At 43.9% G+C, this 14,980-nt stretch overlaps 1 protein-coding gene across 2 annotated transcripts; it reads right to left on the reverse strand.

Moving 5' to 3' along the window:
* Positions 1-86: 86 nt before the first annotated feature.
* AQP11 (aquaporin 11) lies at positions 87-13,709 on the reverse strand. Of its 2 annotated transcripts, none has more exons than XM_083499993.1 (3): positions 12,016-13,709; positions 2,932-3,054; positions 87-2,022 (listed from the first exon to the last, which is right to left on the reverse strand). In XM_083499993.1, exons 1-3 carry the CDS (start codon positions 12,605-12,607, stop codon positions 1,961-1,963), a joined length of 777 nt encoding a protein of 258 aa, XP_083356119.1. In that variant the 5' UTR covers positions 12,608-13,709; the 3' UTR covers positions 87-1,960. The 2 variants fall into 2 exon arrangements, with proteins under 2 accessions (XP_083356119.1, XP_083356120.1); XM_083499994.1 differs by lacking the exon at positions 12,016-13,709 and adding an exon at positions 5,991-7,443.
* Positions 13,710-14,980: the final 1,271 nt, after the last annotated feature.

Here is a 14,980-nt window from a genome sequence, read left to right on the forward strand (position 1 = left end):
CAGGATTATGAAGTTTGCTCTAAATTATGAAATTAATACTGTGATGATTAAAGGCTCAAAAAAAAAAAAAGAAACATACAGCAGGGGAAAGAATAAAAGGCTTTTCTTTTATTGTGAAGAAAATAAACCCATTTCCTACAATTTCAAAAAGATGTCAACATTTTGTCCTTAAGTAGCAGCTACTTAATTGGGCTCCAGTTAATTTCCAGGCAGCATTTCCACGGTGCCCAAATTCCATTCAATACGGTTGTGTAACTCAAATGAGTTCAGTGGACTGAGATTCAGGGTCACAGGTTCTGAGCCAACTAATGTAGGGCTTAGAACTGAAGACACTGAGATCTTTTGTGTTTCTTTTGCCATAGAGGCAACTTGGTACCTTATTTCCACAGTTTGTTTCTACAGCACAGCTGTTAAACAGTGTCAGTTTCACAAGTTCTTGCAGAACAGGGAGGTCTAATACTTTACAGGCAAAACTGATAAATACCAAATCTGTAAAGGTTTGACACATGAACTCCACCATTCTTCCTAAGGCTTCACCTTACATCATCGCAAAGCTTTCGTTTGAGATTAGAGATCAGCTAACAGCTCATTTCAACATATAAGTGGACCCTCCAGAATAACAGTCCCTCCCACAAAACATTGTTAGACTTAATTTTTTTAACAGGTATTCCTTACAGCTGTCATTTCAGATGAGTTTGGGATTTTTAGAGCATGCTTCTGTGACCTGAGAATAGGTCAGAACTGTAGTGTTTATTGACATAAGTCCTTCAAGATTCCTAAATGTGAGCACCGACTTAAGAACTGGATGGTGGGGAAAGGCTGTCATGGGTAAGGGGAAACATGGATCTTGATTGTAGGCAAAACAGCAGCATACAGCAAAAGTTGGCTGCTGGAATGATTTTTTAAAAAAGTTGGATGTGAATTAATATAGTAGATTTGTGTTGCTAATCAAAAACCTAGTGTTCGCTACCTTCAGTTCTGTTCCAGTATTTTATGCAAATTCCTCATTAAAGGTTTTTACTGAAGCGCAAAATCCTGGCTACATTTGTGAAACCAATTAACGGATAAAATGTCTGGATGTCTTTTGTGATGCACTACATTAATTTCCAAATAACTTCATTCTTAAAAAATGGAAATATAAAGAGATCACCAAGAGAAGTAAACTTTCTGCCCTCGGCCTGCTTTCTGCATTTTTGGTCCTTGCCTGCTGAGTCTGTGCCATTAGAACAATTAATTCTGTTACCGTGGCACACAAGATGCCTTAAACGTACAGAGGTCTAAATGGCTTTTGTAAACAGGTATCAGTGAATGTTGGCTAGGGTTAGCATTGCTTGCTTCCTAACAGACATCTTAAAATTGTAGCAACTTAAATTATTTGACTGGCACATAGAGGAATTTCCCTGTTACAGATCCAGAACTACTTGACATGAGCCCTAGTAAAACATTTTGTACTGTGTCCACCTCTCCCTTTTGCACACTTACCTTGCCTTAATATTGAAGGTGTGTCAACTTTTGGATACTGTTTCCCCCCTCCTTCCCTTAAAGTGCACTTCTGTGGCTGTAGATGCAGGCTTGAATTGGAATGGAGGCTGGATAATAAAAGGTGCAGGGTAAGTCACTTGAGGCAGCTTCAAGTGAGGTGAGTTTTTGTAAAAGAAGCTTGCCTAAATTACACAAGTAGAAGTGAAGCAGGCATCCGGTGACCAGAAGTGTTCTCTATTTTTCTTATAACTATTTTGATGCAGAAGACATTTTTTAAAAACAACATTACGTTAACAAATTCTTCCAGTTTTGAATTACATGGCTCTGCTTTTGACAAGTCAGATAAATACTGTGTTGTAGAGTCCTGTAATGATTCTCCCCAAAGAATCACGTGAAAGTTGCCAAAGTGATTCTAATGTCCAGTCTCTTCACATCCATTTTTAACAGAATCTTTTGAACATCACCTTGCTTTACCATTTTACCGTTGTCTGTGTAGCAAAGGAAGGATTTCATCCCACACCAAAAACACCAACACGGACCCTGAAATGATGAAAACATAAATATGCTTTAAGGTAGTATCTGAAGACTGCTTAAGGGAAGAAGGCAAACTGGAAAGCATGCAGTGGAGAGTGGTGTCGGGCTATCAACCTTCCACTTTTGTGTAAAAATATATCATTGAACCTCAGAAGTGTCTGTGCATACGGCCATGATAACAATGGCCTTTCTGGAAGTAAAATGTTGCTGGCATTTTGGAGCACTTGCATAACAGTTTGAAGGGTGTGTTGGAAATAGCTGGTGGTTATGTTTAATTTTTTACATGAACTCACATGCTGGAAACCAAGCTAATCTACTCACATGAGGGGGAATTATGTGATGTTTAAATAGTCTTATGTGAACACAGTTTACCACTTATGTACACAATCCACAACTGTCTTGGCAACAACAGAGCTGATTAAATTGCTCATCACACACTTAAAGGCAAACGTCACTGTGCCCTAATTTAAAAGATGGTAGTCCCAAACAATACATATGGCCAACTATTTCCAAGGGCTCCCGGGGAAGAGTAGGATCATTGACCAGCCTTTCTCTAACACCAAACATGCTGTTAATCATTTATTAACAACAGATCACTGATGTGCCTATAGGACTTCCTCAAGCAAGGGTTGAGAAGCTGTTTTCTCAGGCAGCAGACAGAAAAAGTATTCCATACTTAAGAGGCTGCCATACTTAACCAAAGCTGTGAAGGCCATATCAGGCATAGGCAAACTCGGCCCTCCAGATGTTTTGGGACTACAACTCCCATGATCCCTAGCTAACAGGACCAGTGGTCAAGGATGATGGGAATTGTAGTCCCAAAACATCTGGAGGGCCGAATTTGAATATGCCTGCTCTATATTCGTAGTTAGTTAGGAGTACTAGTTCATCCTAATAAAATATAAAGATATTTACCTATGCATGGTGCAACCCAGTATACCAATAAATAATTCCAAAATTTCTCAGGCTCAGCGAAACAACTTATGTGCAAAGAAAAAGCCAGAGCTGGATTAAATATGGCTCCTGTGAGATGTCCTCCTATGAAAGAAAAAGCAGAAAGTTATTTCCTTCCTGTAAAGATTTGTTTCCTGTAACTTTTAGTGTCTAGTGTTAGAATTGATAGTATGGGATATCTTTCTACTCATAATGTCAGAATTAAATTCCTGATAGTGTGATCATCTACTGTTAATAGTACTAATATTCATCATTACTCAATATCTGGTCCAAATAGTCATGTATTGCAGCCCAGTATTATGTGCTCTCTGCAACCTTGTTTATCTTAACTGGATGAACTGTGAGTTGAACCTAGGACCTTCCATGGGTGGTAGAAGTATTTCAATGTTCAGTAGCCTAAATTAAACTGATGCTGCAAAACCAGATCAGTACCTCAAGATCAGGACAATAGTTCTTGCATACATTAGCTACCATGAGGTTTCTGAACCATCTCCAGAAGGAAGCAGAATCTCTGAAATTCCAAAGGTTGGCTTTTTGTTTTGCTAACAATAATATTTGCTTTTTTTTTTACTTCTGAACTTTGGATGGAGAAGGTTAATAATAAATGAGAATACTTCTATGCTGTACAAATCCTCTCATTAACCCTTAGATAGTATCTGTGTGAGATATGGAGTTGCTTAACCTGTACAGTGGTACCTCGGGTTAAGAACTTAATTCATTCTGGAGGTCTGTTCTTAACCTGAAACTGTTCTTAACCTGAAGCACCTACTTTAGCTAATGGGGCCTCCTGCTGCTGCTGTGCCGCCGCTGCACAATTTCTGTTCTCATCCTGAAGCAAAGTTCTTAACTCGAGGTAATATTTCTGTGTTAGCGGAGTCTGTAACCTGAAGCGTATGTAACATGACACGTATGTAACCCAAGGTACCACTGTATTATAAATGGGAAATTGACCTTAGAAACTACCTTAATAAAGTGAATATGGGATTTGACCTATGATTTCCCAGGTCCAAAGCCAACACTTCAAAGAATGAAGCTAGACAGTTACTGGTCCAAATTTTGTTTTAGTTGGGAATGCCTAAGGCAAACCTCTATCGCTCAGACTCAGCCTTAACCCACTCCATGCTGCTAATATACATGCATGCAACATGAGACTGCTATACTGGCCATTCTTGCAAGACTGTTGCAAGAGCTACTGAGATAATGGATGTTAAACACTTGTAAGTGCTCAGTAAGAAATTTTCAAAGCCGGCAATGAAACTAGAAAATTGCTCTCTCATGATATTGGCCCCAATCCAGGGAAGATCTGGAGTCATTTTTGTTATATAAAATCTGTAGCCACCTTTATTTCTGATCACTAGTACATCACAAAATTGTTTCCAGCTGCTCCTGAGTCAGCTGTGTAGTGCATAGATCATTACTTCTATCATTTTGCCATATTCATTGCATAACAGAGAGCAAAAGGCTCTAGCAAACTGAACGATTCAGCAAAAGTGGCTGCCAGAAAGAAAACAGCTTTGTGTCTGTTGTGAGAGATGACAGTCTTCAATTAATGCTTTGTCACATTAAAATGCATGTGCTGCACAGAGCAGTGGCAGTCTCCCAGGGTATAAATAAGGAGTTTGGATCAATTCCTTGAGAATGTCACTGTAATTTGTATTGTTCTTGGGTCTTTCACAGGACCATGCACCTGAATGTGTTGCTGATGTGTTTTGCCTCTGCTCTTTTTGTATGCCTGTTTCCCGAAAGGCTTGGATCAAGACCCCAACCTACAATTTCAGACTGCAAGGTTACTGCCAGTCAGTCTACTCAGTAGACAATGCTGGACTAGATGAAACAAATTGTACTCCAATACTATAAACTATTCTTAATGAAATGTTGTATTTATAAATAAAATTGGAATCTTGGTGAAATAGATTCAGTTTAGATTCCCATTAAAGTAACTTTAACGGAAAAGTCTCAACCAAAGCCAAAACTCCATTCTCCTGTTAGGGAAGAGGCTGCTAGCCAATAACAGAACCTGAAACCAAATAATAATGCTAAAGCAACCAAAGAGAATGTACTGTCTGCTTCGTGCAAGGAAATAATAGCATGATAGCAAGGAGAAGGAGCAAAATGTACAGTTACCTTGGAAGCATTACAGTCATAGGCTAAACTCCATTCTCTTGAGTTAAGAAATCTCTGTCCTTATTTTAGGGGGAAAGTGCAAGCACACAGGAAGCAATTCAGCAAAACACCTGGCCTCTCGGCATACGACTGTCCACTTGAATAAAATATGTGAGGCTTACCTGCCCCACATAATCACATGACGCAGCACAACACACACCATTTGAATGGCAATGCCCATCAACTTTGGGAGGTCCATCCCCCTCAAATATTTTACTGGGGGGGGGGGCAAGAGTCATTGGTTCCTAGGAGTTGGCTCCTGTGACTGTCTAGTTAGTAGCCCATCAGTCTTTCAAGTGCACACTGTAGATTTTGAAGCACATTCCTAGCAACTCTGGATTCATACAAAAGATGAAACGTCTGCATGCACACTATACCTTTAAAACACATCTGAAGAACATTTCTCTTCCAAAGAATTGTGGGCACCATAGTTTAAGGGTTGCTGGGAGTTGTAACTCTGAAGGGTAAAACTACAGTGCTCAGAATTCTTCAAGGAACAGAATGAGCTTTAAACATATTAAATGACAGTATTAGTAATGGCAGGCAAACTGACCAGAAAGACAGCTTGTGCACCACTACTGAACCTTCCATGCACTGTTCAGGAAAGTCCTATATGTGTTTTGCATCACAAGCTCAGTTTACACTTAGCACCCATGAAGCCCAACAGTTTTTAAATTAGATATAGAACTACTTTAGGTGGGCACAAAGCCTTGGTAGTGCTTTTGCAGGAGATTATTAGAGGCAATAAAGTCCAATGTAGATAAGCAGTATAAAACCAATTATGTAAGGCAATACTTAACATTCAAAGTCTATTTACAGCCTGAGATAATAACAAAAGAGGGAAGAGGATAACAAACCTTCATATACCATAATGGTAATCAGCATGGCGATTAGATGGACCTTTGTGTTGGGATTCATTGATTCAAAGGTCTGTAAGGTCAGATGCAGCAGTAAAGAGAATAGGAGTTCTAGGACAAAAGCTTTTGCTAAGGTAGTTTGAATTGGGGTACTACAATTCTCCGCTGCTGTCTTTAAGTGCACTGATGTCATCCCCAACATCCAGATTAATTTGATGTAAAGATGAGCCAATACTGCTCCAGTGAACTGAGCTGAAGTCTGTAGCCACCAAGTCTTGGCCGTGATCCTACCCTTGCAGAAAAGTTGAAAGCTGCTGGAGGGGTTGTTGATGCTGCCAGGCAAAGTCAAACCATGAAGAGCAGTGATAACGTAAGTGAGGGCAAGTGCCACATGAGGTTTGGGTGGCAAATCAGCCAGTAGACAAATCTCATGGGTACAGGCACAGATCTGGAAGATGCCGGTTAACTCAAGGAAGAAGCAGAGGATATTTGACTTATGAGACTGCTTGACCAGTCGCCTGCAGCCAGCCGTGACCATCATTGTAACTGCCATCACAAACAGTGAGATGCAGGCTTCACTGACATCCATGATAAAAAGATCTGAAGTTCCTGCAGCAGAAATCAATAAATTCACTTCTCCCTGTTCTGTTCCACCTCCTTAGGGACAACCACAGCTTTCTGTCCTACTCAACTCTCCTCACTTCAACTGCCTTTTGCTCTCTGAGGACTTGACAGTGCCTCCTGCCTCCTCAGCCCTGTTGGGGTTTCAGTTCCCCTGCAGATATCCATAAAATGTCAGCAGATACCAGTGCTCCACTTTGCCTGTCCCCACAGCAGGGTCAACTTTCTCCTAGCCCTGCCAAGATTTCTCCATTGACTGCCCAGTCTTGCTGTTGCCAACCCAATTCTTCCGCCAGCACCACTGGTTTCATTTCCAGTGCTTAATTTTCCCACTCTCTCTGACTCTAGGCAAAAATCGTTGTGATTCCAAGTTTGATTGCAGGGGTAGGGGAGAATTTGGCTCCCTGTCCTGCTTTGCTGGCGTCCTAAATGGGCAGGGAGGCAATAACAGCTCCTTCAATGCTGATAGCAGATTCTGAATCACATTCCTTCTCTATGGAGCTCAGAGCTCTATTTCCTCCAATTCTTCTCTTTTGTGCTCATGATCCCCAGGCAACTGAACTGGTCCAAGGGCACGTTAGTACCATGCCACTTCTCCGTGGCACCTCTCATGCCGTGGCACTCCGCTCAGCTTTTTTTCCCCAGCCCGCTGCCAGAGGGCTGCGTCCTGCTACCTGCCCACAAGCTTCTCCCGGGTCGCCGCAGCTGGGGCGACTGATGGAGCACCGCCGACGCCGCTCCGCAGTCAGCACCAACCGAGTGAAACAGCAGCTTCCAGCTTTGCAAGAGCAGCAGCAGCAGCCGCTTGCTGAGAAGGCCGGATTGTGTCTGCAAAGCGGCTCGCTCGAAGCCTAGCCGCCGCCTCCTGGCGGGATGGGCAGAGTCAGGCCAGGCGTGCGTGAGACTCTGGTCCCTATAGGGTCGCGGGAAGGCTGGGGGCGGAGGTGGACCCGTCTCCCCGAGAAGGAGGGGCAACAGGTGGCCCGGGCCCGTCCGCGCTCGCAGCCTTCCCCATATAGGGACGACGCGTCGCGGAATCCTCCGGGCGGAGGAGCCGGGCTGGGCTTCCTCTGACCCCTCGGGGTGAACACCTTGTGCGATCTAATACAATTAACCTGCATAGGCTAACATAGAAACAAGCAAGGCCGACTGGAATCTTTGTTTAGTACATAAATCCCAGAAGGGAAGCCTTGTTAGTCTGTTGCAGCAGAAACACGAGAGTGTATTGCGGCGCTTGTTTTAGAAACATCGGAAATGCGCCTCTGTGGATCAGGCGTTAAAATCCCATCTCTTATTTTCCTTTCCTGCTCCTCCGTCCTTCAGAACAGCACTGCCCTATAAATCCTAGAATATGTCCCTTTTTCAGATAGCAAAACGAAATTTCTGTTATATTATGTTTCCTTTTATCCAGATATTACATATGACAAGGCTGGATGACCTCAGAGGTGTTCTATGATCTGAGCAAACGCTCAGGGCTAGTTTTGATGGGCCTTCCAGCCCCGCAAGGAGGACTGGTTCTTTGCCCTGGTTGGGCCACAGAGTGGTAGCACTTGCATTCTTCCTCTGCCACCTGGTCGCTGGATATGCTTCAGCCGTGGCACTTTTGAATGGGAGATATAATAATAATAATAATAATAATAATAATAATAATAATAATAATAATAATAGAATTTCTATACCAAGAGGTCTCAGCACATTTCACATAACAAAATCAAAATATAAAACTACAAAATATATAATCAAAATAAAAACAACTCAATAACCCCCCAACCCCCCCCCCCACATTTTAAAAGGGTATAGGATGCCAATCAGTTCAACCAAAGGCCAAGTTAAAAAAAGGAATGTTTTTGCCTGGCACCCAAAAGTGTATAATGAAGGAGCCAGGCAAACTTTCCTGGGGAGACCATTCCACGGACGGGGAGCCACTGCAGAGAAGGCCCATTCTCATGTTGCCACCCTCCAGACCTCTCAAGGAGGAGGAACACGAAGAGGGGCCTCAGAAGATTATCTCAGGGTCCGGAGAGGTTCATATTAAAAGAGGCAGTCTTTGAGGTTTTGCAGTCCTGAGCCATTTAAGGCATTATAGGTCAAAACCAGCACTTTGAATTGGGCCCGGAAACTAATTGGTAGCCAGTGCAGATCATGCCTGGCTCCTATCCATGGTGGTCAGTGACCACTGGTCACCTGCCATCTTACTGGGAACCAGGCATGGGCGTAGCCAGGATTTATTTTAGCGGGGAAAGCTTTTGGGGAGGGGCAGAACTCAGTTATCTGCAATGCAATTGGTCACTTAGTTAGGTATTCTTATTTATTTACTTGATTGGGGGAGCAGCTGCCCCCTCTGCCTCCCCAAAGCTACGCCCACGAAGCCTGGGCATGGCATTTTGGATAACTTAAATTGGTGGGCAGCCACTGCAGATGGAAACTGCATCACCACCAACAGCAGAGGGTCAACTGCAAAGCAGGCAAAACTTTTGTTGCCATCTTCTTGCTTTGCTGCTCCTTTCCCCTAGAGGGAGGGGGGAGATGCTGGACCATCCCTGGGGGACAATGGACCCACTCACCATGGATTTGTAACAGCTGGAGGTTAAATGGGGCAGGGAATGTTGCTTCAATGTGAATGCTTTTTGGAGAAGGGGGAGGTTAAGATTTTATTTATTTGCTAATCAGTGGGTTAGAGTATTGCTTTATTATTTGAGTATTGGTAATGTTGTTCACCTCTATTTATGCAGCTCGTGGTGTCCCTCCCCCCCCTTGATGTTATATGAAATACTAAGGTATTATATGATCCCCACCCCTGGTTTTCCCCTATGTTCTTATGTACTGCATATGTTTTTTATGCTGTAAGGTGCTTGGAGACCATTTTTGGGTGACAAGTGACTAATGAGTCTAGTAAATGAAAATAAATGAAATGAAATTGCACTTGGCTCCCATTCAAAAGTAGCACCACTGAAAAGCATTGGATGCCTGGAAGGAAAGGTGGTGAATGGCATTGTGGTTGGTTCAGGACAATGAGAGACCCTTCCAAGTCCCTGGGGCACTTGGCCAGTGCCTGAACTGGCTGGCTGCTGGCATAGGGCTTCATCCCATTGAGTTAAATGGAGCTTACTCCCCATTAAGCAGATACAGTATAAGATTGCGGCCTCAGTCCCTAATAAATCAACCAGCTTTGTATTTCCTTCCCTGCCCCAGTAAAATTAACAATAATTGTGATGTAAGTTTTTTCATACAATTTCTGACCTTTTGAGATTTACCCATTTCACCATTTACAGGATTTTCCATCAAAGTGACAGAGACTTCATGTTTTCATGATACATTTTTGATGACGAGAGGTCTCCACCATCACTGGGTATTCAATTCATACATCATAAAAAAGGTAACGGACCCCTGACAGTTAAGTTCAGTCACGGATGACTCTGGGGTTGCGGCACTCATCTTGCTTACTGGCTGAGGGAGCCAGCGTTTGTCCGCAGACAGTTTTTCCGGGTCATGTGGCATGACTAAGCCGCTTCTGAAACCAGAGCAGCACACGGAAACGTTGTTTACCTTCCCACCAGAACGGTAACTATCTACTTGCACCTTTTTTTCTTTTCTTTTTTTGGTGTGCTTTCGAACTGCTAGGTTGGCAGGAGCTGGGACTGAGCAATGGGCGCTCACCCTATCGTGGGGATTCAAACCGCCGACCTTCTCATCAGCAAGCCTAAGAGGCTCAGTGGTTTAGACCATGTATGAACTAGCAATCACAGATATGGACAATTCCCTTAATTATAGTGACTAGGAGAAATGTCTCAGTGACAATAATTTTTCTGAACATATTAATGCTTCCCCAGTTCATTCATTAAATTGTGTCATGATCTTGAAGACAATTAGGATTGTTCACACCAACAGAAAATATGTTGTATGAATTGGTCCCTTCATTTAAACTAATAGCAGTATGTTTCTATCAGCCTTCTGACCTGTTAAAAGAAATTAGATTCTTCAAGAACCATGATAAAAACATTTGTAGCTCTTGCTGCCAAAGTTGCAAAAAGATACAATATGTCAGTTTTTTCAACATTCAAAATATAAAAGCTAAATCAAGTCAAGCCACTTTGAAAGTGTGTGGGGTTTCCCATCTCTATATATGATTTTCCATGCCTAGCTAGATTCAATCTATGACACTTTCCCAGAGACATGTGCAAACCACTATGGAAACAGGAGAACATGGAAAAACATGTAGGAGAGAGCCTCTCAAATTATCAGGAGGCTGCTGGAACAGCTCTCCTGATAAAAGGTTACAACACTTGGGTCTTTGTAGTTTAGAAAAAAAGGACTAAATGGTCCCTTGATAAGAGGTGTATAAAATTATACATGGCATGGAGAAAGTGGATATAAAAAGTGTTTCTCATGCTCTCATAATGCTGGAACTCAGGAACATCCAATCAAGTTGAATGCTGGAAGATTCGGGAGAAAGGAATACTTCTTCATACAGCACAAACTATGAAATTCACTACCATAAGATGTAGTGAAGGCTGGGTAACTTTAAAGTGGGGTTCAGTTTTATCAGATGACCACAGGTTCCAATATTATGAGAGGGAGAAAAGCATCTCTGTCCACTTTTTCCACACCTTTCCTCATTATTTACATGTCTATCATGTCTGCCCTTAACTGCTTCCCCCAGAGCCCTAAATGTTGGAACTTTTCTCTATAGGGCAATTGCTTCAACCCCATGATCATGTGCGCATAGAGAGGTGAACAACAAACACACAACAGAGTGGCTGTATGGGACTAGGGCTGGACTAGATGACCCTTGGTCCCTTCCAACTCTAAGATTCTATGACTTGAGGAAGCAGGGACAGAGACAATAAGCAGGGGACGTGTGAAAGAAGATTAGGGGTAGCACTTGCCACAGGCCATCTTTTTATGGTGATTGTTCAGACATATTCCCACCTTGACAACTCATTTGTTGGTAAGTGGCCAAAGTATTGGAGTCTCAGCTTCAGGATCTGTCCTTCCAGTGAGCACTCAGGGCTGATTTCTTCCAAACCTCACCATTCTTAAGGAAATCAGCCCTGAGTGCTCACTGGAAGGACAGATCCTGAAGCTGAGACTCCAATACTTTAGCCACCTCATGAGAAGAGAAGACTCCCTGGAAAAGACCCTGATGTTGGGAAAGATGGAGGGCACAAGGAGAAGGGGACTACAGAGGACGAGATGGTTGGATAGTGTTCTCAAAGCTACCAGCATGAGTTTGACCAAACTGCGGGAGACAGTGGAAGACAGGAGTGCCTGGCGTGCTCTGGTCCATGGGATCACGAAGAGTTGGACATGGCTAAATGACTAAACATTAACAACACTGTATATGTTTCACACATATAACCTTGGCAGCCGTTCTTGCAGACAAGAGACAGAAGGGGCAACAGACCTGCATACACCAGCGAGGTGATGGCGAGGGAAAGCACATTAGCTCTGACACGGATCTCTTGCGATTGCGACTCCAGCACAGTAAACTGGAATGTGATGGAGGTTACAAGTTCTGTGCAAAGGGCCTTTAAAAAATATGTCTTGAGAGGATTGCTACATTCCTGGGGATGAGGGAATAAATTGCTGATCCCCACAAACCAGACAGCGTTTTGGTACAGTTTGGCTAGAAAGGCCCCAATGAACTGGGCCACAATCTTCAGCCCGCCTTGCTTCATTGAGATGCCCTTCTGCAAGATGTCTAGCAGGATGCAGGTGGGATTGCTTACACTCTCACTTAAGGTCAAGAGGAAATGCATAGTGAGGAAAGAATAAAGGTGGCCAAGATAGAGCTGGGCATGGTTCTCCATCTGAGCCAAAGGAAGCAGCATACCAAAGCAAGCACACAGCTGGAAAGTGGCCAACATCTCCAGCAGGAAGAGCTGCAGCTCCAGATGGCTCACAAGGTTGCGAGTCACTGCCCTGACCTCCGTTGCCAGCAACAAGGTGCCACCTCCCATAATCAAAAACAGCATGGTGGTGTGGTCATTCTCCATGATGAAACACCACTGTCTCCAGGGAGTATCGTATATTCACTTAGGCCCTCTTTTAATGCTGGGCTTCTCTTGTGGTCAGATTCCCTCTTTATTATCCTTTGCTTCTCAATGTAGTCATATTAGTCCCAGTTATCATGGGTTTTTTTACAGCTCTCTCCCTCTTGGCACGGGTTGGGTCAAATGGCCTATCCATCTGTATCTGTGGCTCTCTTTCATCAGGAGTCCTGTTTTGTGCTGTTCTTGGTCATGTGTGTCTGTGGCCAAACTTTTCCCTATGAACTCCACTCTTATAAAAGGACCACAGCTGCATCTTCATGTCATGGAAGCCATAATCTGTGCTCGCCCTCTCGTCACAGAAAACTACGTCCTATTCTAATAAACGGGTCACAGTTTTTATTCCCCTCTTGATATGGGGGTCAGAGTACTTCTTGTGTGGGGTGTGTGAGCAATGGCTCTCCGCTTTAACTCTTGCTCTTATCTTCTGGATATTACCATCCAAACTTCTGCCCAGGGCCCCTCTTCCTTTGGGGATGTGACCAGAGTAGAAAATGAAGTATCCTTTCCCTCAGGCTTCTTTCTTTCTTCTTTGTGCGTCCCTTTTTATTTTCAGGAGGGTTCAGCAAATTATTCTAGCGCAACCCACCCACATCCCTTTGTGTCAATGAGTCACTTCTTAAACAGAGAGTTAATCATCCCTCTCTCCTTCTCTTGATGGGATAAGCAGGTTGGTTAATTTCTTCTTCTCATTGTCATTAAAACAAAAAAGCTGCTTTTTGTGTTAGGAAGGGGTCAAAAGCACCCTCTGGTATTTTGAGGGGGGGACCGAAAGCACCCCTTTTCTCTCAGAAGTCGACCCCACCCCCGTCCTCAGGTCTCTACGAGTGTACCAAGCCCTGCTCTGGCTGCCCCTCGCCCCAAAATTCCTCCACGCACTTTCCCCGCCTCAGACCCAAATCCCAAAACAAAGCCGACCAAAGGAGGCTGTGAAAAAAAGCAGTTTCTGGTGGTGACTGAGGCAAAGCTAAGGACGCGCAGGCGCAGCCCAGCTCTGTCCTCGCGCCCCGAGTTCAAACATTTAAAAGGGTGACGGTTTCTTCCCGAGCGTTCCGAGCGCGCGCGCACGCGCACACCGCCAGCCGGAGACCGTTGGAAAGCCAGTCACGTGGCAGGGAGCTGAGAGGAGCCGCCGAAGCCCTTTTCAAATAGGGAGAAGTTGCCGGCATCTTTCTCCCTCCCCGCCCCCCCGTTCAGCGTTCTCATGGAAGTGTCCACTGATGTGTCCTTCCCAGAGCAGAGATGTTACCATTAGAAAAATAGGGGGGGGGGGGGAACTACCGTCGCTGTCTGGCTTCCCCCTCCTGTTTTTTTTTAAACCAACACCTGAACTTGCCGGTAGTTCCCCCTAAAAAAATACTGCATGGAAACATTTTTGAATCACGTGTTGGACAAAACACAGCATTTAAAAAAAGAAAAGAAAGCAAATCAATCATAAGATAAACAGAAATCGCTTAGAGAGTCCTCCCCCTCTACAATCAAGCAGTATATAAATTTTATGAAATAAATGAAATAGACGCAGCTGCGCTTTTTAAAAGTTGCCTGATATGCAGCAGTTTGGCAGGGATTTTGTTTTTTTTCTGGCTGGAGAAAATGCTGTGGTGGAGCAAGCTTCACCTGTTGCATTTGGGTGACACCTGGCTTGAGAGCAGTGCATGTGAAAAGGATCTAGGAGTCTTGGTTGACCACAAACTTGACATGAGCCAACAGTGTGACGCGGCAGCTAAAAAAGCCAATGCAATTCTGGGCTGCATCAATAGGAGTATAGCATCTAGATCAAGGGAAGTAATAGTGCCACTGTATTCTGCTCTGGTCAGACCTCACCTGGAGTACTGTGTCCAGTTCTGGGCACCACAGTTCAAGAAGGACACTGACAAACTGGAACGTGTCCAGAGGAGGGCAACCAAAATGGTCAAAGGCCTGGAAACGATGCCTTATGAGGAACGGCTAAGGGAGCTGGGCATGTTTAGCCTGGAGAAGAGGAGGTTAAGGGGTGATATGATAGCCATGCTCAAATATATAAAAGGATGTCACATAGAGGAGGGAGGGAGGTTGTTTTCTGCTGCTCCAGAGAAGCGGACACGGAGCAATGGATCCAAACTACAAGAAAGAAGATTCCACCTAAACATTAGGAAGAACTTCCTGACAGTGGAATTTGCTGCCAAGGAGTGTGGTGGAGTCTCCTACTTTGGAGGTCTTTAAGCAGAGGCTTGACAACCATATGTCAGGAGTGCTCTGATGCTTGGCAGGGGGTTGGACTCAATGGCCCTTGTGGTCTCTTCCAACTCTATGATTCTATGATTTCTGCCTGTCCTATAG

This window comes from Podarcis liolepis, assembly GCF_965112155.1.
Source record: "Podarcis liolepis genome assembly, chromosome: 4".
Classification (NCBI taxonomy): domain Eukaryota; kingdom Metazoa; phylum Chordata; class Lepidosauria; order Squamata; family Lacertidae; genus Podarcis; species Podarcis liolepis.

What these genes read in the sequence shown, in the direction of transcription:
- AQP11 (XM_083499993.1), bottom strand. Translation starts at nt 12,607, where the DNA reads ATGGAGAATGACCACACCACCATGCTGTTTTTGATTATGGGAGGTGGC. An exon ending in CACCTCGCTGGTGTATGCAG is followed by an intron (nt 3,055 to 12,015) that starts GTCTGTTGCCCC and finishes TTTCTTTCATAG; the next exon opens with GAGGACATCTCACAGGAGCC. An exon ending in CTGGGTTGCACCATGCATAG is followed by an intron (nt 2,023 to 2,931) that starts GTAAATATCTTT and finishes TCATCATTTCAG; the next exon opens with GGTCCGTGTTGGTGTTTTTG.